This window comes from Patella vulgata, chromosome 3 (genome assembly GCF_932274485.2).
Source record: "Patella vulgata chromosome 3, xgPatVulg1.2, whole genome shotgun sequence".
In the NCBI taxonomy this organism is placed as follows: Eukaryota; Metazoa; Mollusca; class Gastropoda; family Patellidae; genus Patella; species Patella vulgata.
Window position 1 is genome coordinate 48,788,131 of NC_065881.2, and position 20,740 is coordinate 48,808,870.

The following is a 20,740-nucleotide window of genomic DNA, read 5'->3' on the forward strand; positions in this document are numbered from 1 at the left end:
AGGCATTGTTCTACTTCTAGTACCATTCCAGATTTAATGAAGATGGGTATTTACAGCAGTCTGTGTGCCAAGAGTGAAATTTTGGCCCAGAACCGGCACTATGGCCTGCTCTAATTTCCATTTCTAGCCGTCAAGTGGTCCGTTTACTCACATGCCACTATGACCATTGATCAACATTCTGCACCACCATGCTCAGTAATTCAGAAGACAAAGCCTAGGGAAGCAAGTATCCATCATGATGTAACATGCTATTTATCTCTAAACCATATTCAGGTGACCGTAGAGGAGGGGATCCACAGATTGATTACAGGTTTTGTCTTATTTCTGCCTCAACCTCAGGGGTCTGTCATTGAGTCAACTGTCGGGGTTTTAATTCCCTGGTTGTACGTGACAAGGAGTAGGGTCGCCTGTCCAACCTCATGGGTTTTCTCTGGGTCCTCCCGCTGCTAAAGACCCCTACGCACATGCAAATTATTGAAATAAAATTGAACCAGGTGTTAATCCCGAAATGATCTAGTTTGTGTCAAGTGGACATTAAACCCCATTTCTCTCTCCCTCAATGACTGCCACTATAGGCTTCAAGAATATCAGTGATTCTAGGATATGCAGATGGAATAAAAAAATACATAATAGAATTCGATACATTTTATTCAGTGATGACCAATAAACTTCTGTACACTAGATTTTAGAGTAATATAGTTAGGAATGATTTTTCTACAAAATGAATCGAACATACTTTATGATAATAATGATTAAAATGCAGTAATAGAGTATAAAATGGCAGATTTGAACAATTTATAACTGTTCATTGCATGGCGAAAACGTAAACCATATAAAATGACGAGCACAAAAATACATGTATCCCTGGATACTTATTAAATAAAATACCGTTTACTGGTGATTATTTACAAAAATTAAAATCATTAAAACATCAGTGCTATAATGTTCTGTATAACACCATTATTATATACAAGTATAAATGACAACTGTATAGGTTTTAGTTTCTACAAACCACTCTGTGTAGATGGCTAATGGATATTTAATGAGATGTAAAAATGGACAGTAATTTAACTCGTGGCATCAGCCATATATTGATCAAGTTCGGTATCCAAATGAGATTTGGTTTTTGACATGTATGCATCTAGTTGGTTATCTAATTCTTCAGCAGTTGGTTGAGCACCCTGACCTCGTCCACGGCCTCTTCCTCCTCCTCCTCGCTGACCTCTACCACCACCCCTTTGACCTCTAACACCCCTTCTACCACGGCCTCCACCACGTCCTTGGTCATTAAAACTAAAAAAGATTAATATACTATTAAGTTTTCATAAAAATAATAGAACAAACAACAAAATTATGTGGCAGGAACATATATTTTATAATCTTTCAGTTTCAATATAAATTATAAATCAAACAGCTTTAAAAGTCAGAAAATATAAAAATCATTTTTGAATTCCCATTTAGACGGTTTCTACATAATCTACTCTTTCAGGATAAATGCAGTTGTATATTAAGTTAGAATCATTATCGTCATACATTAAGTACAGTATACAAACGAATTAATGGGTGAGTATTAAGAGAATAAAAAAGTTATATAAATTTATATAAACAGTATTTGGAATATGTTAGAAATTGATAAATAAATTCAAAATGTGCATGAACAGCATCTTTATCTGCCAAATCGATAAAACATATCCCCCATTATTTATATTTTACATTTTGAAAGCTGCTCATGCCTGAAGGTGAGTGTATGTTGACCTTAAACTCGATAAGTAATAAACAACTGGTTGTTGTTCTTTGTGTTTAACGTTCGCTTCCACCGAAGGTGACATCACAGTCAAGTCTAATTTTTCATTTTTATTATCATAGCGAACGCGCATGGGTTTTCCTGTGGGAGGAAACTGGAGTAAACCTACACGGTTGAGAAGGTGCCCCCATCTCTAGACCACTAGGCCATCCCAACCCCTGTCCACTTCCACCAAGGATGATATTGTAGACAATAAACAACTGTCATTATATGTGCTTTTATAACCCAAAACAACTGTCAACATATACACCCTCTTACAATTCAACTAGTTGTAACAGCTGTCAACACACCAGCTTACAATTCAACTATACACAAAGAAAAAATTTAAGCACCCCCTGATATATTTAAACATAATAAGTAACACTAAGTTCAGATTCTAATATCTATATTGATTTTAGCAAGAACAGTGTTTCATTAAAAAGATATGCCCACACAGTATGTTAGCGCTTCGAATTTGGGTATTTAAACCTGGTGTTTTAAAAAAATTATTCATTCCCAGTCAAGATGGCACGAAGGTGAAGATCAGAAGCACAAAGATGGAAAATAGTCGGCATGCATACAGCAGGGATGTCATTCAAAGCTATTATTGGATGTCAGGTGGGCTACAACTATACTGCAGACAGCCAACTGGTATGAAAACACACACAAACCAATAACATGAAAGACATGCTCAGATCCAGCAGACCACGGGTAAAAACTGATCATGCTGACAGGGCATTGCAGTGTTTGCTAAAGACGGATGCCATTCCCAACCATTCCCATAAACAATGAAACACTGGCTGCCCAATAGACGCCAGTCAACATGAACAGTAAGAAACCATCTAAAATCAGCATGGACGTTAAACTGTATTTTGACCTGACTATGGTGTTTGGCGTAACGTGGTTGAAATTTAAGGACATGGCACAAGATCCATTGGTCAGACAAGAGCCAGTTCCTGGTTCACGTATCCGACAGCCAGATGAGGGTATGGAGACACAAAAATACAGCCTATACCCCAAGGAACATCCAACCAAATGTCTCTTACGGTGGAGGATCAGTAATGGTTTGGGGGTGTACCTTTCATCACTTCAAGCTGAATTTAGTTACCATACAAGACAACCTAAATGGTGATCAGTACATGTGTACATGAATGACAACGCCAGACCTCATTGTTCAAGAGCAGTAACCGTCTACGTCTATTCCTTGGCCAGCCATGAGCCAGAAGGTATTAAAAACGGTGAAAGTATTGTTTACATTGTATCAGCCTCGTTTGTCATGCAATACGTTTTTCTGCAATATTCTGCTATGTACTGGTTAATTGGGCATAATAAAATCGTGAGTCAAGACGTAACGTTATGTAAACATATTTGGTCCAATTTGGAGCTCTATGATATTGTTACGCAGTTAGCTATTGGTTGTTAATCTGACTCAGTGTTCGATACAAACGTCGGTCCGTAGGCCCAAGGCCGACTGATTTATCAGAGGACTACTGCTTGCCTATTTCACTCGGGAAATGGTAGAACTGTCATAGAAATGCAACCTCCAAGTCTCCGATAGTTGACGGTTATTGTTTACTTGTCATCGACATGACGGAAGCTGCTGTTTTTCCAAACATTGACTCACATAACCAGCCTCTGATTTGTAGCTGTTTTGGTGGCTTTAGCCGCTTGAACTTCAATCACGCCGTTTGGTAAAACAATGAACTGGCCACTATGGTATCATAAATTAATCAACTTTCGGCTAAATTTTACAGGTTAATTATTACTTATTGATTAAGTAGTCAATGAACTTGCTTGTCGGCTACAATAACAGTCATGCCTTGGCATGGATTGTGCATCTCGCTCGGGAATCGCACGTCTTCGACGCTCCGTATGAATTCCAGGTATCGGTAGATATTAAAATAATAATTGGGTCATACATTTAATGGTTTCACCGACCAGTTGTTAGTTAAATTTAAATCTTAGTTGAATATAATCCTCGGATAGAACACCAAATACACCCAGAAACAGTCATTAATAATATATTTTTACGGCAAAATCTCCAATGCTGTATCCCCCGATGACATGTGACATCGGTTGGAATTAGGTCAATAAACCGGCAATGCTAGTTTTAGTTTTAAATAGTGTTTACCGTTATGATTTTTTATTTTATACACATGCTGACAGAGGCTTAATTTTAAAAATATTGTCATTATTATTGAAAGCTATATGGCATAGTCGTACGGAATTTCATTTTAAAGCAATTTCAATTATGGTTGTCACATGATCACTGCGCCGTGTATCTATCATGGACAAAGGAATAAAAACATATTTGCAAGTTACGTGATAAGACAACCAGCGGCTGCCAGGCAGGATACGCCCACATTTTGCAGGAGATGGATAGAGAACAAGCTAAAAACAAATCTGTTTTTTTGTACAATCAGGGGCAATAATCCAGAAAGTTATGGTCTGAAATGTGCAAATATCAAAAAGGGACTGAGATCTTTGGGATATAAAGATAAAAATTTTGACCTCTAGAGGGTCCACAACATTATTGATATACCATATTTTTACGCTATTTAAGTACGAGGGGCGGCCATTTTGTCTGTCAGTTTTGGTCCGATTTTTACGAAATTCGAACTCAACAATCCTTAGGATGTAACGTTTTTTTTAAATCGGATAAAAAATGTTTGTTTCGGGCACTGATTGGACTATTGACCAGTCATAATTTGAAACAGAAATTTGCTTCCTTTACAGCAGTGTTAAGTGGGATTAGCTCTAATCAAAAGAAATAATGTGTGGAGTATGCCCAAGCATGTGCCGATTACAATCGGTACTGACCTTTGAACAACAGATATGATCAAGTGACTTAATATAAGTGATGTTTTGAAAGTGAAATGCCTATATTATCATTCTTTTTGAATTGTGAAGGCCAATACTTAAAATCGATATGTTTTACTGCACAAACTGGCCTTGTGATATTATGCTTAAATAATCATTTAATTAAAATATCAGTTAACATTTTACATTGTTTCTTACAGCCAATGGTATGTCCTAACAGGTCGACATTGCGTTCGGAAGATAATTTTGTCAGTAACTTTGAGATATCTGTTGTAACATATGTCATTTCGAAAAAAACATGGGGGTGCTTAACTTTTTTCTTTGTGTACAGTTGTATCAACAGTTAAACATACACCCTCTTCCAACTCAACTAGTAGCAACAACTGTCAACGTACACCCTCTTCCAATTCAGCTAGTTGTAACAAATGTCAACACACTCCCTCTTCCAATTCAGCTAGTTGCAACAGCTGTCAACATACACCATCTTACAATTCAACTAGTTGTAACAACTGTCGACATTTACCCTCTTACAATTCAACTAGTTGTAAAAACTGTCATGTCAACATACAATTCACCTGGTTGTAACAACTGCCCAGGGATGATTTTTGGCACAATTAACCAATTTCCCACACTAGAAAGGGACCCCCGCAGCTCACCAACTTAAAAATTTTCCAGGCAAACTGTCAGGTGTAGCTATTTTCAGGTATTAATCAATTACTAATTGTGAAGTAAAGCTTAGTTGGCCATAATGAATATAGGCCTAGTTAAAGTTATTCATATCCTGCAATATATTCATATCCTGTAACTTCGGGCTTCCCAAACTGGGCCACACATTTTCTTCAACTGGCCCTGCAACTGCCAAGTCAATATACACCCTATTATAATTTCAACTAGTTATAACAACTCTCAACATACACTTGCTTACAACCCTCATCCAACTCACCAACTTTCAACAAATTTGTCACAAGTTTTCCATCGAAAGTGGAGTTCAGCAGATGAATAGCGATTAATAATTGTTCAGTTAAGAAACATAATAATAAATTCTATTTGATGCTAAACTTTCACAATATGATTTAATCTCATGTGTGTACAATGATATCATCCAGTTGTGGTTACATGATATGCAGGCAAATCATATTGAGTTGTAGGTCGACATACACTTGCCTTCACATGTACTTATCATGGAACTTTAGTATTTACTGTGTCCAAATGTCTGTAAATTGTATGTACCTAACCCATCTAATTTAGAATTCAACAAATTATTTAACAAACTTAACCAAAAAACAAATTTTGAAACCACTTATCAATTTACCACAAAATATGTGTTAAAGTGGTCTAACATATATATCTGTAAATATAAATATCTATTTTAAACAAAGAAAGCTCCCATCAAAATTTCTGAAACGCCTCATCAAATCAAACCTATGAAGAATCCAAATTTAAAAGTTAATTTGCAGTTAGGAAATTCATTTTTAGCCCTCAATTCTAACACTGAAGTAGTCATGCTGCAAAATCGGGCTGTTATTTTGCATAAAATTATGTCAGCTAAAAAGTGCAGTGCTTTAAACCTAGATTGATATAAATAATTAATATAAAATAAAACTACATCAAAACAATACATGCATAAATAATAGTGAAATAATTATCAAGAAAATATACAATATTTATACAAAGAAATTATACAAATTATTTAAATATCTAGTTACAGAATACCCCAAAACTAGGTTGCATAAGTTCTGGCTCTTGCATTTATTATCCAGTCTGTTAATTTAAAAATCAAATATAATTGAAAGCTTTACAAATTCGGCAATTATCAGAAGCATACAAATAATGTTAATTGTATGAAATTTTCTTTTGATGTGAGTTTGATGCCGAGCCAGAACTATGAAATGATATAGAAGCAGCAGGGTACGTGGTGGTTGATCACTCTATAAACATCTACAAGATCATAAACCACACCATCTTACTTCCTATTATCCAAATAACGTCTCCTGGATTGATCACCTCGGCCACGTCCTCTGCCTGACGATTGACCGAATGCTCCAAAGCCTCGACCCCTATTAGACATCTGACCAAATCCACGACCCCTATAGAAGGCAATTTCAACAATACAAGAATCTGTTTACCAGAAAATTTTAGACGTTACAATACAATAATAAATATGTATATTTCTATAATGATAAAATTAGGTGTTAATCCTACAAGTGGACATTTCACCGATTTCTAAATAAAAACATAAAATGGAGGTAATTATATCATTGCCAATTATAACAAGGTCTCTAACTTCTTTTATATCTCTTTATTTATTTTTATAGAAAGTTAAGTTCTTTTTTAGTATCTATAATTCAAACTTAAGATAAATTGTGATTGTAAAAACTATACCACTCCTATTTCTTAGAATTTTGATTAGGAATTATTAATCATTACATTTTAGGTTTTTCATAAATTGATTTCTTATTGAATAATAATATATGTGTTGTTAAGCTATACCTAACAATAAGATTAAAATTAATATACTAATTTCATTACTCAAAGGTTGAAAAAAATAACGACACCTATCTATTCTTATACCATACATAATCAATAAAACAAAGGAAGTCTATATTGGAAAACGCAAAAACATCAAGACATGCTAAATATTATCAACATTATAAATATGAATGCTAACAAACCAAAATAATAAAATATTTAAAACCAATAACATTAATACTATGATAAAGATAATATCATTACCTGCTACTGCCATTGTTAAATGATCCTCGTCCTCGGAATGAACCTCTTCCCCTACCTCTGGATCCACGCCCTAAAATTTCACATTAACACATTAAACAACACAATCAATTAACAGACATGACAGATCAACAGGGGTCTTTTCACAAATACTAAATGAGTAAGCACTGTAACTAGTGTCAGGTGCACTGGAAAGAATAGTCTCCTAGCCCAAGATATCAATCCCCAAAGCTGTCATTATAATTTAACTAGTGCTTGCCTCAACAATTGTTGTTGTGAAAATGTCCCTATGAATAAATTTTCAGTTAAACATACATTATGCAAGAGCTAAATCTGCCTTATGCAGGTCTTTATTTAGGCCTGAAATGTTCTCTAAATTATTAATTAGACATTAATTAACTTATCCAGGCCATAATCAACTCTCGATGTCATCGCTAGTCTGCGATGTTTATTGGATTAGGTTTCGATTAGGTTGCTGTTCAACTTCCATTCATGATTTAATCATGAAATGGATAATCGAGACTATGTTTTTTATCGTACGGACTTTAGTAATGATGATCGAGGCTAGGCCGAAAATTCAATCGCTAAAATCTCGGTTCGGAGTGGATCAATGTGACTGAAATTTTCAGCAAATTCCCTTTACATTATCTAAATTTTAACTATTATAGTGAGAACTGCCAGCTCTTTATCTAATCTCCCATAATGTATCTTTAAGTTTAATTAAAGGCTTGATGCGTCATTTGGCGTAATATGTTATGATGAATTGAAATTTCATCGATCTATACTGCTCGCTATTAACAAGACGCAGCCACCTTTTATTGGTAGCGAGGAAACCTGATGGGCCAAGTTAAAATTGAATCCATACCTGGAGATAATCTAGCCTTGAAATTTTGCTTTCTTAATTAAATGTTAAATAATTAAACTGAGTACATATCTATAGTGGACTAAACCATGAAAAATTTTACATGACGCATCAAGCCTTTATGGTTAAATTTATGTAAATAATTAATGAGACCCCAGCTTTAAAATCAAAACTAAATCAAAAGACTCTATGACCAAATATTGAATAGCCTTCACACATACATCTATGACATTTTTGGGAAAGTTTTACACTACAAGTTGGAGATAGATAGAAGCATTTCAAAAATTAAATTATAGTACCAGTTAAACATGCAATAAAGTACACAATAATTGCACCCATCAGATCTATATGTAACAACACACAATACAATGAGATATGGATAGATAATATCAACTGGTTAATTAATTGAAGAACCAGCGGCTGCCAGGCAGGATACGCCCACATTTTCGAGAGATGGATAGAGAACAAGCTAAAAAGAAAGTGATTTTTCCTACGATCAAGGGCCATAATTAAGGAAATTACAATTCGATATGCGCAAATATCGAAAGGAACCAAGATCTTTGTGTTATAAACTTAGATTTCAAGTTTCAACAAAATCGAATAAATATTGTGACCTCTATAGGGTCCACAACCTTGATATACCATATTTTTAGGCTATTTGAGAATGAAGGGCGGCCATTTTGTCTGTCAGTTTTGGACCGATTTTCACGAAATTCGAACTCAGCCGTCCTTAGGGTGTATCGGTGATATGATAATATGTTTTTTTAAATCGGATAAAAATTATGGCCTCTATAGGGTCCACAAGCTAAAAACGTGATTTTTCGTACAATCAGGGGCCATAATTCAGGAAGCTACGATCCGATATGCGCGAATATCGAAAGGAACCAAGATCTTAGGATTATAAACTTACATTTCAAGTTTCAACAAAATCGAATAAAAATTGTGACCTCTATAGGGTCCACAACCTTGATATAACATATTTTTACGCTATTTGAGAACGAACGACGGCCATTTTGTCTGTCAATTTTGGGCCGATTTTCAAGAAATTAGGTTGTAACGGTGATATAATAATACGTTTTTTTAAATCGGATAAAAATTATGACCTCTATAAGGTCCACAAGCTAAAAACGCAATTTTTCGTACAATCAGGGGCCATAATTCAGGAAGTGACGGTCCGATATGCGCGAATATCGAAAGGAACCGAGATCTTTGGGTTATAAACTTACATTTCAAGTTTCAACAAAATCAGATAAAAATTGTGACCTCTATAGGGTCCACAAGCTAAAAACATGATTTTTCGTACAAACAGGGGCCATAATCCATGAAGTTTCGATCCGATACATGCCAATATCGAAAGCAGCCGAGATCCTTTGGGGATAAACCTATATTTCAAGTTTCGTCAAAATCGGACAAGAATTGTGACCTGTAGAGAGTCCACAAACAAATTGTGGACGGACGGGCGGACCTGACGGACAGGGGCGACAACAATATATGTCCCATGAAAATGTGGGCGCATAAAAATGATTGCAAGCCAACCCCCTTTCCAAGATCAGAACAAACAATAAAAGATTTTGTAAGATAGAGCTGCATGTATAAACAAGTGACTAAGCTACATGATTTTTGTAGGAACAAGCAATGAATAATTTCAAATGACATTCGGTCTTAAAATGATTTAAACAATTTTAACAGTAATCTGATGGGTGCAATGCTGCTTACTTTGGCTGTTAAACCTTGGATTACCAAATCCACCTCTACGACCTGAAATTTCATTACTGTCTACAGAGCCCATTGATTGTTGTCTGTTGACGAATCCACCACCTGCATCGCTACCTCCTCGACCTCTGCCAAATCCACGTTGAGGCTGTCGACCACCTCTTCTGTTCCCTCGAATTTGACCTCTGAAGTTACCCTGATTCTGTATATTGCCTCTCTGTCCACCTCTTCCACGTACAGCAGAAAAGTTTAACCTGGCCTTTATATTACTAGAACCTAATCGTTGTTTCAAACTTCTCTGTAATATATAAAGTAAACAGAAATTAATAAACTAAACTAAGGCCATACCAATTCAGACTTTTGATATGTAGCCATTCAAGTCTTGAGAACGATGTTTTGTTCAATAATTTATTGGAACAGCAACCAAGTACATGTACTTATTGTTTTTAAATTAATTTTTTCCCCAGAGAAATGGATTTTTTAATTTTTAAATTGGTTTGGCCTAACCAACAGGCATCAATAGACAACAGTGAATGGTGGACTCTCAGTAGGCCTTTTTATTTTTCCTTCTAGTCCAAGTCCACAATATTATCATTTATTTATTATAAGCTACATTCAAAGAGATTGGGTGAAAATTGTACTTAAAATCAATAGGAATCTCCCTAGATGTGAATGCTGAAAAACATTGAAAATCTAAAGGATTCTTCCTCTGAAATAGCCATTGTGCATGCAGAACCTTAGTTTTTGTCCGATCAAAATGACTAGAGCAGTTTCTTGCCAGGCCCATTGTAGAACTAGTTAGTGAACCAGTGCCTTACATACTGAGCCACTGTGGCTGCTTAAAATTACCTGTTTAAGTTTGCCTGCAGCCTGTTGTTGTTGCGGTTGTTGTAATCCTGGTCTGTTCAAATTTTGTTGATTCTGTCTCTGATTGCGTATCGCTGTCTGCTGTTGATTCATCATATTTCCTCTAATATTCTGTACTGTTGGCTGCGGTCGAGTCTTCTGGATGTGTGTGAAGCTTTTCACAAGAGGCAATATAATACTTAGTATTTAACTTTGTCTTTATGACAATCTCATGGCCATTTCAAACCAGAGATAACTGTTATGAACATGTGGCCTGTATCATTCATTTTAAACCAGGTTTTCAATAGAATAGAAAGCTCCTGTTTTCATGTTTTTGTAATTTATGTTAATAAATTAAGAATGATAATATGTTAATCCCTTCATTGAGCTAAAAATATGGAATGAAAAAAAAAAAAGATAGTGGGAGAAGTGATCAAATTGACAAAAATAAGATGTTTTCAGCAAGAATATAAATTTTGACCTGGCATTATGGCAAAAGACATTTTTATACAACAAAATCATTGCTTTTAATTAAAATTTGATAGCATACAATTGCAGAAGAAAGACAGAAAGAAGTCTTTAAGTATTTGTGCACTACTCATAGGATCAAGGCAGCATGTTTATAATTTTATTAATTTAACTTACAATTTACATGTACTTTAAATAATATATTTCTCTGCAATGAAATATCTTGCCACTTGATAAGTAAAGGATGCATTAATTTAATAAAATAAGAATCTGTCTGGCAGAAAAGAAACAAAAAAAGAAAAAGAAGAAAGAAATAAGTTAGGAAGATGGACTGTATCCAAGGTCTTCTGTTTTGGCGACTCTGGCATACATCCATCTGGGTTCTGCTCTCCGGGACACATTCAGGCCACATAACATGCAAATGATACATGTATAATGTAATTGTTTTATTTTTAATATAAGATTTTTTTATAAATCTTAAAAGTATTAGTAACAATCATATTGTTAACAAAGCTAAATTTGATTAATTTTTTTAAATAATTTCCTTGTATTTATATATAATACATAATATATTTTCTCAGCCAAATATATGTAAATGCCAAAAATTTTCGATTTTGTGATTTCTAAACACTTTATAAATCAATATTTTTCTATTCTTGTTTTAGAGGCTGCTTGAGCCAGCTGTTACACGATCATTATGATCAATAAGAAACTGAACATTCTAGCCCAGCTTAAGTATCACCATATAGATCATGATACATTTCTCCTTTCGGATGAAAATATCCTCACCGATCATTTAATGACATCTTGGTCGTACTTTTCAGTACAATTTTTGTTGGAACTTGAGCAGCCATTTGTGTTGATTATACTTTCTGAAAAGACACAATTTTGTACAACTTTATAGGTTTGAATTATTTGAAATATTAAATCCAGAATACTCATGATACCAATGTCAACAGCAAAACAGACAATGTGGTGCTTTCAAATTATTGTCTGTGGGATGTATTCATTTCTTCTGTTTATTGAAGATTTATATGTACTATGCAACAGACTTGTTTGCATGTCATTATTAGAAATCTAAGCACTGGCCAATTAAGAGAGTAATGTATATTAATAAAAAGCTTAGGTAGCAGAACAACAAGGTTCTGAATGATAGCACTGTCTCAACTCCAAGTACTATCACCTGTCGAAATTACAGTAACACTACTGTAACATTAATATTGCTGCAATGGTCGCCACTCTTTGTAAGTCTAGAGATCTTTTCCTAACTGTGTCCATTCTTCCCTTACATTAATTTCAAAATTGCACTAGCTAGATTTCATCCTATGAAGGCGTGAGGGGTGTGTGTGTAAGGTGATTACAAGAGACAGTTTGCATTATTTTTATACGGATCGTATCAAAGCCGGTCTATAGGGATTTATAAAGTACATTCTCTATTGCCCGTGACAAAATAAGACTAAATCATTTTAAAAGTAGCGTTAAAAACCAGGTGGGAAATATGATCCTCCTGACATAGTTACAGTAGAACTTGTATTAAGCAAGCACCCAAGGGAAATTTAAAAATGCTTGCTTAATGGAGGTGCTCTTTGACTAGAGGTATCCAATATTGCCCCAACCCCTACCTCAAAAAATAAAGATATAGATTGCATATATTTTTTTTATTCATGTAGTATAAGAATAACAATACATGTACTTTTTATCTAGTTGTGAATTCAAAGTAGTCGCGTATACATGTTTGTTTAGTAATACTGGATCTCTGCCCCCCCCCCCCAAATATTTCTTTTACTTTCATCATACTGAATCATAGCGTCTAAAAGCGTTTCAAAATGCCGTGAATTTGAGTATTTCCCATCCCAACTATTTTAGCGATTACGCGACCACTTAATAAAATCTCGATGCTTTTTGTGCTGACATAAATTAATTACGCTTGGGTGCATTGGGAGCGAACATCAATACTTGCATCGATAAATTTGACCGTCGCTGAATCTTGCGCCAAACGAAAATTCTTTACTCAAATCTCGAACATAACTTCTGTAAACTTGTCATTTTGTACCAACCTTCGATACTACTGTCTACCATTGTGATGCATTCGATAATATTTATCCATTTTTGTGAAGAAAATCAATGAATTAATTTTATTTTATCAAAAAAGCACATGAACAAAAAACCATTGCTGATTTTATCACCGATTTACAGGGGTGTAACTCTGTATGTAATATAAAAGGGGGCACTAAAACGTCTGTTTAACAACAAAGGGGCATTGGAAAAGAGATACTAGATGATCGTGACAAAACTCGGTACTTTCATTTTATTCAATCAGTATCAAATAATGTGTCGTTACGCGTGAAAACAATGATCAGGTTAGTCGTTTATTAAAACAAAAGATTAATAAACAGATTATCCCGGGTTGATTGTTATTTTTACATTTCTTTTTACCTGATCAGTGGGGGTCTAGTTAATTAACTACTACTCACGGGATTAGCGGGAGTGTTACAAAGAAAAAACGACAAGATGGTATCATTCAACAATGGCCGTTGAATGGGCGATGTTTTGTTGAATTTATTAGTAAAATAGTGACCGCTGGCCGCGTTAGAGGAGTGACCATTGAAACAGTAGAATTTTTACGGGGGGAATTAATCGTGATGCCTGTTGCACGCGTTGAACAGGTGCGTGTTTATTAGAGGTTAAATTATTTAAAAATCGCTCGGGGGGGATTTTTGGGTGCTCGTTGATGCAAGTGTACGCTGATTAGGAGTGCACGCCCGAGCAAGTTCTACTGTAGTTTGGCTATGGACTGTATATTGGATTTGGGATTTAAAGATGCTTTCCCAGAAAAGTATTTATCGGGTGGTTATTTCCAATAAAAGTATGTCAAATTTGGTACATGTATATATGGAAAGTATAGACACCCAATCTTACTACACTAGAAAAATACTGGATTACCCGAAAAATGCCCATGGGGTGCATTATTTTTATACGGATCGTATCAAAGCCTGTCTATAGGGATTTATGAAGTAAATTCTCTATTGCCCGTGACAAAATAAGACTAAATCATTTTAAAACTAGCGTTAAAAACCAGGTGGGAAATATTATCCTCCTGACATAGTTAGTTTGGCCATGGACTGTATATTGGATTTGGGATTTAAAGATGCTTTCCCAGAAAAGTATTTATTGGGTGGTTATTTCCAATAAAAGTATGTCAAATTTGGTACATGTATATATGGAAAGTATAGACACCCAATCTTACTACACTGTAGAAAAATACTGGATTACCCGACTGTTATCTGCCTGCTTATTGTGTGCCAGCTTAAGTGAGGGGGCGGTTGTTATTTCTTGATCAAATGGTTAGGTGGTTTTGGGAACATTGAGGGGAGTCAAAGTACATAAGACTTTACAATTAAATGGCGGAAAAAGAAGTTGACAGAAATAATTAAGAATTTACTTAGGCCTCAATATATGTATGATAAATGTACAGTAAGTAACGCTAAATACATTCTGAAAAATGGACCTTCCCACAACGAAGTTAAGTTGACAGACATTGCGTCTAACAACAGCTTACTTATAGCTATAGGTATCCCCGGCGAATACACAGTTTTGAGAGGGAATTGAAGCAAATTATTGATAGATTGGTTACTTTGAATATGTTTTTTAGTCCAAATATATCATCAATATGCAAATCACACAGTTTGTACGCGGGAATGTATCTTTAAATGAACCCTGAAATTGACCTTGGGGTTCAACGACATGATAGCCAGGGGAAGTAACCAGCAAAGGCAATCTTTGTAGTCACTGGAAAATAGAGACAAACATAATGGAAGAGTAGGGTAAATAGGTCAAACCTAATACACTGTGAGGAACTCATTGATTTGTTCCGTTACATGTATATTGTTTTATTTTGAATTATTAAAAAACACAGAAAAACGTATTGAAAAGGTGTTATTGATTCTAATGGATGAACTTGTGAACTCCTCGGACACATAAAGCTAATTATTTTTTGCTGATGCATCGATAATACAAAAAAGGACCGAGAATCAAATCGGCGGGGAAGATGGCTATGCCTTTTAACGAGTGATAAACTGCCAATGTAATTTTAATAAAATACCGTTTTATAAAGAAGAAAACAATGCTCCAACAATATAATCGAAAGATTCCCTCAGAAATTCCTCCAGTATAAATTAATTTTAAATCCAGTTGTAATTTATTATTTAATTCACAATCAGAATGTGCCATTACTCACCCTTTATGACACAACAAATAAACGAGTTCCTGACATTACCAGATAGGAGGATCTCCGCCTTTTTAATGACTCCTGGGGACTGTTTTTTTCTATTTGTACCGTCTCCTGCGGCTTCTCTTGTTGTTTTTCGTCAATATGACTATCGCTATGTTAAAATATTATGTACGGGAATTGTTGTACTAGTGAATTGTAATCTATTGCCAGTATTGGATTTTTAAAATTAGCAGTTAAGGCTGTAGGGATAAGTCAAAACATGGGAATGTCATACTCAGCTCAACCGCGCAAGTAAATATCAAAACTAATGACTTAGTAAATGCTGTTTAATTATTGCCGATTTAAACGATTTATTCCAATATCTCTTCAGCACAAACTCAAAGAAATGTACAACAACAATATACAATCAGCTATTCAGTGTTCACGCGTCATTTTATAATTTACTTATCAACAAACATTCACAAGAAAAAAACCTCAGAACGCAAAACAGACATAGACATTATAGAATTTATACGGCATCCGATTAATCGGCACCGTTACAATTTTTGGCTGGCCGATTAACCAATTCAACACTAATATCATCCATTGTCTTCGACATTGAAAACACAAATTATTTGTCAATTTAAATCAACATTGATGTTGTGGAATCGTGTACCATGATGCGTTTCATCGCCATTTGTAACAAGGGACTCGAAGAACGAGGCTAGACATTTTCCACGAGTCATGTCAAACAGTGACATCATATTCTTATCTGGAGGGCATGCGCAATAAATACTTTCAAAGTAGACTGGAATAACCAGACGCTAGCAATTGCCATTCGATAGAGACTTCTGTCGTATTTCGCCGAACATAGCCGATTTGAAATTAGAGTAAAAAACGGAAACGATTTATGTAAATCAGTTTATAAATATATACATTCATATTACATTGTTATATGCGTTGTGACACATTTGTGTCAATTTCTAGGTCCCAAATATTATCGATTTCATGGTCCTTTAACCATATGCATAAATATCATTAAATATGTGGGTCATTCCACAAAGGAGGGGTCCGATTGAAAATTCATACATATCATTGCTCAAAGCAGCAAAAAAAACTATTTTCTGATCCTGAATTATTTAAAAAAAGTAATTGATCATGTAATATGTTTATTATTTTATACTTATGTCCTATTAAAACATAGAAAATCGGCCTGTGGTTAAATTTTTCTATGTTGCAATTCGTGGTGTCCCTGTGTTATGTTTTGGGGACATTTTGTACTCAACATTTTAACAACTGGACCATGTTGAGCACCACACTAATATTTCCAAATATTTTCACAAGACATGAAGCAGAGAATCTAAGATTTCATTTGCTAATTTTTCATTTCTAAACAAATGGTAAGTAAGCTCAGTTGGAGGATTTTTATTCTTTTCCCACAACGTAAATGAGGATTCTTCTACAACGGCACCAAAAATTTATATTATTTATAAATGCCGTAACAAAAATTAGCTGACAATTATACATGTATTTAACAAATATACTGTTGTCATTTTCCGTCAGTGAAAGTGCAATTTTTATATTTGTAGATTGCCAAACGGTCCGTGCAATGATTTTCCGTGTCAATTAATCTGGTTCTCATTGCGTTTGGTGGTACTGTCATAAGTATAAAATTTACAGATTTCTCTTGGAGTAATAAAGTCATCGAAATTTGTTTTCCTTTCGATCCTTTAGTTATTTGTGTTCCCAATGGTTGCCATCATGTCAACCATAACTAAAATTGATTCATCAAATTTCCCATGGCTCTGCCATAACCTTCTATAATAAGGGTACTATTTTAGAAAGTGAGCATTCTTATGAAAAAATGAACTTTAAGGGTAGGCTTGGGACACTATTTACAACTAAATCTTGCATTCCTGAATTATTGACCTTTAGAATCCCAAGCCCAGCTGCCCCTGAACGACTGTATGATATATTGAAAAGTTATTACCTATGCATTTCATACGTCTACATGTATATAAAAGGCATAACTTTTTGATACGTGTACACGTGGACAACCGCGCAATTTGGGCTATTTTTATTACCGTGGCAGTCCGTGTTTGCTTAAGCTTTTACTTTTTACGACAGTTTTGCCGTTATGCCGCCGTGGTAAATTCTAGCATAGGCGGTATGATTGAGATTATTATTTATAAAATGTTATTAAATGTTCATTACAATATAAATCCTTAAATTTGTCGGCGTTCGTAGAATGTTTCATCGCTATCGCTTGATTATGATAGCTTCTGTCTTGTCAATGTCACGTGACATTTTCCCGCTTTTCTATCGATAGAGTTGAAAAGATCTATAATAAAGCATTGAGTCTTGTATCACACACACGGCAAATAAATAAAAGGGCCGAGTGCCATTTTAAGTAAGAGACTAGAGAGAATGCTTTGTTCACAATTATGAAAAGATTTATTGGCTGCCGAGTCATTTTGAACAGATATCGGCTACGCAAATATCGGTAAAATTTCTTCTGATAGGCCACTCATCGGCCAATTAGGCTACTGAATAGTGAAACCCAGGGCTCTATAAAAGTTGAGTGTGCCTGCGCACACACTTGAAAATGTGCCTGCAGGGTCATACTGAAACACAGGGATGTAGCCAGGATTTGGTGAGTGGTGTAAAAATATATGTGGCGAGCGGAGCGAGGCAAAACAATTTTTGGGAGGGGGGCGTGGTCTTTTATGAAAATTAAACCCTTCTTGGTGTATTTTCAGAGCATCTTCTGCCTTTTGTATTTGGTTCAGTGCAAATCAAATTTCCATTTATATATTCAAATTTTACCAAATTCACTTAATTTTCATCAATGATACAGGGATCTAAAAACTTTTTGACACCACCCGACCGAGCATAAAATTGTCCCGCCCCACTCTGTTTCTCTGGATAGATAAAAATAATAATAATAATAACAGTTTATTCACAACTACATGTACAAGCATGAGTATGGAAGTTACAATAGATAAGTTGAGGACCTTTCGGTATTTGTTGTTTTTTTTCTTCAAATATTACTTTGAGATTAAAAATTTAAACGATTCTTAAAACGGTGTTTGTGTTTTATTTGAGTACAACGAATTATGACAACAGGTAGATATTGATAATTAAAACACGTTGTATCATTTGACTTGTTTGTAAAGTTGTTGTACGTGTCTCACGAATATTATTATTATTACGGTGGAATGAGAATCAGGTCAGGCAGAAACTGAGAAAGTTCTCATCTTCCTCCTAGTCCTACTCTCGGGCCGTAGCAAATCCACGGTCAACACAGGTAAGAAATAAAATAAGAAACATCCTGAAAATTTGAAGGCACGTGTTGGACAATTACGACATTCAAACCTTTAACATTGGAGTGCCGTAAATTGGTCTGGGTGACCTATTTACGGCAATTAACAAATATAAAGACCGTAGAATAATTCTAAGTAAAAATTAACAAAATATCAATACATCTTTCTTTAAACTAATTTGGGATGATAGGGTCTACTACAACACACAAAAATAAATTATGCCGTGACAGACATGGTTTGCGTACGTCGGCTTTTAGTTTTACCATGGCTTTGCCGTTTAATTGCCGTGGTAAATTTCGAGCGCCGAGTTTGTGTACAGAGAAGGACGAAGGGGTTTAAATACGACTGGGCAGCTTTCTTCTATTTTTTCTTTGTGCTGGGCGGCAAGCTGGGCGGCAAAAAATAGTGCCGGGCGCAGGCGCCGCCCGGCGTGGCTACATCTTTAAAAATGTGCCTGCAAAAAAGTTTTTTTTAAAGCAAATGTGCCTGCGCACGCCGTGCGCATGTGCGCGGAAATATCGATGCCTGGTGAAACCGATAATCGGACCATCACTAAAAATAAATTTAAAATGATCGCCTTCAAATTATAGTCTCACATGGACATGATTTCGTTTCGTTTAAAGAATTCCGTTCGTAATATGCACCATGCCAGATTCAACTTTCGCCAATGTAGGTCATTTCCTGTTTCACTCTGTTTTGTTGGTTGTAGGCGAAGATTTTTCTGAAATCTCTTAAAATAGACAGCAAAAAATATTTTTCGGAACATAGATTATAGATGGATATGATAGTTTAATGTGTTAGCAGTGCAGATAACTGAAAATTGTGAATTTTGCCGTCCGCTGAAAGAAGTAAACTAGTTATCAACTTTTGCGACGAGTTTTTGACCGTTCGGATGTTAGATGTACGTTCTCAGAATATCAAAGAGTAACATCTAACTTGTTGGATTATAGATCTAGTACTAACTAGGAGTAGTACTAGTAGGCCTAGTTGGTTTTTCCTAGGAGTAGGAGGGGGAAAAAAAGAAACAAGGCTATGGGCATCTGTGTCGACCTTTCTCAGCTCCCTTCCTTACTTTTTTTTCCAACAGAAGGCATGATATTCGAACGGGCATTTGGTTTACGCAACCTACAAAAACAGTACAAACTTACCAAAGATATCGCTATATTGTAGTTACTTTTTTGAAGAAGATCACTTTCTTGCTGACGCGTCTTAACCAAACGTTGAATGTGCGGAAGTTGCCTAATTTGGAAACCTATGCAGCAGACAAGTTTATCGAAAAGAAATTATATATTAGTATAATTAAATCTGTCTATGCTTTGTGGATAATAAAATAGGGACGGGGGCGGGGGATTTGTCAATTATTTTGAGGAAGAAATTTTTAGGGTCATTTATTTATAAAATTTACAAATGGTCCTATATGATTTAGTTGTGTAGCGACTCTTTACCTTGCAACACTGCCTATACATACCAGTGACGTATATATACTCTTCAAAAAAAAAAGTAGGGGATATTGAAATGCAAATACCTATGCAGGTTGTGATATGATAAATAGTCATGGACACTTGACATGCTTTGAGAGTATGTTTACAGATGAAGAACTTATCGCCCCAACAGAACCACTGAGCTGCACATGCGACAGGCAATAGCGCCATACACGTGGGAGGGGTTCATTGTCAAATTTGACACTTGAAGGAAGGGTTGACGAAAACTGCCTTGTGCTGGTTTATCTATCCATGTTTGCTTTCCTATCGGTTCTTGCATAAGATTTACTGTTTAGCGTATCTTTGCTTTAATGTGTTACGTTTAATTTGATCGGGAGACGTGTTCGTCGACGTCAACGTCAACCGACAACACTGTAAGAACTGGCCGTGGCACTGCAAGAGGAGTATTATCATTGAAATATACGTAGGATAGAACAATATGGAATACAATTACTGTTATCTTCAAAAATTAGAAAAAAAGGTTGACTAATTTAATTACAATCA

General features: G+C 35.3%; 1 protein-coding gene across 4 annotated transcripts; it reads right to left on the reverse strand.

Annotated features, from left to right (window-relative positions):
* Positions 1 to 630: 630 nt before the first annotated feature.
* On the reverse strand, positions 631 to 19,999 carry LOC126814938 (chromatin target of PRMT1 protein). Of its 4 annotated transcripts, none has more exons than XM_050540403.2 (7): positions 19,904 to 19,999; positions 12,012 to 12,094; positions 10,758 to 10,929; positions 9,954 to 10,206; positions 7,337 to 7,406; positions 6,571 to 6,690; positions 631 to 1,293 (listed from the first exon to the last, which is right to left on the reverse strand). In XM_050540403.2, the coding sequence occupies exons 2-7, from the start codon at positions 12,074 to 12,076 to the stop codon at positions 1,068 to 1,070; spliced, it is 906 nt and encodes a 301-aa protein (XP_050396360.1). In that variant the 5' UTR covers positions 12,077 to 12,094; positions 19,904 to 19,999; the 3' UTR covers positions 631 to 1,067. The 4 variants fall into 4 exon arrangements, with proteins under 4 accessions (XP_050396360.1, XP_050396359.1, XP_050396362.1 ...); XM_050540402.2 differs by having other exon boundaries at positions 9,912 to 10,206; XM_050540405.2 differs by lacking the exon at positions 6,571 to 6,690.
* Positions 20,000 to 20,740: the final 741 nt, after the last annotated feature.

What these genes read in the sequence shown, in the direction of transcription:
- LOC126814938 (XM_050540402.2), bottom strand. Translation starts at nt 12,076, where the DNA reads ATGGCTGCTCAAGTTCCAACAAAAATTGTACTGAAAAGTACGACCAAG. An exon ending in TCCAAGGTTTAACAGCCAAA is followed by an intron (nt 7,407 to 9,911) that starts GTAAGCAGCATT and finishes GTGAAATTTTAG; the next exon opens with GGCGTGGATCCAGAGGTAGG. An exon ending in CGTTATTTGGATAATAGGAA is followed by an intron (nt 1,294 to 6,570) that starts GTAAGATGGTGT and finishes AATCTTTTTTAG; the next exon opens with TTTTAATGACCAAGGACGTG.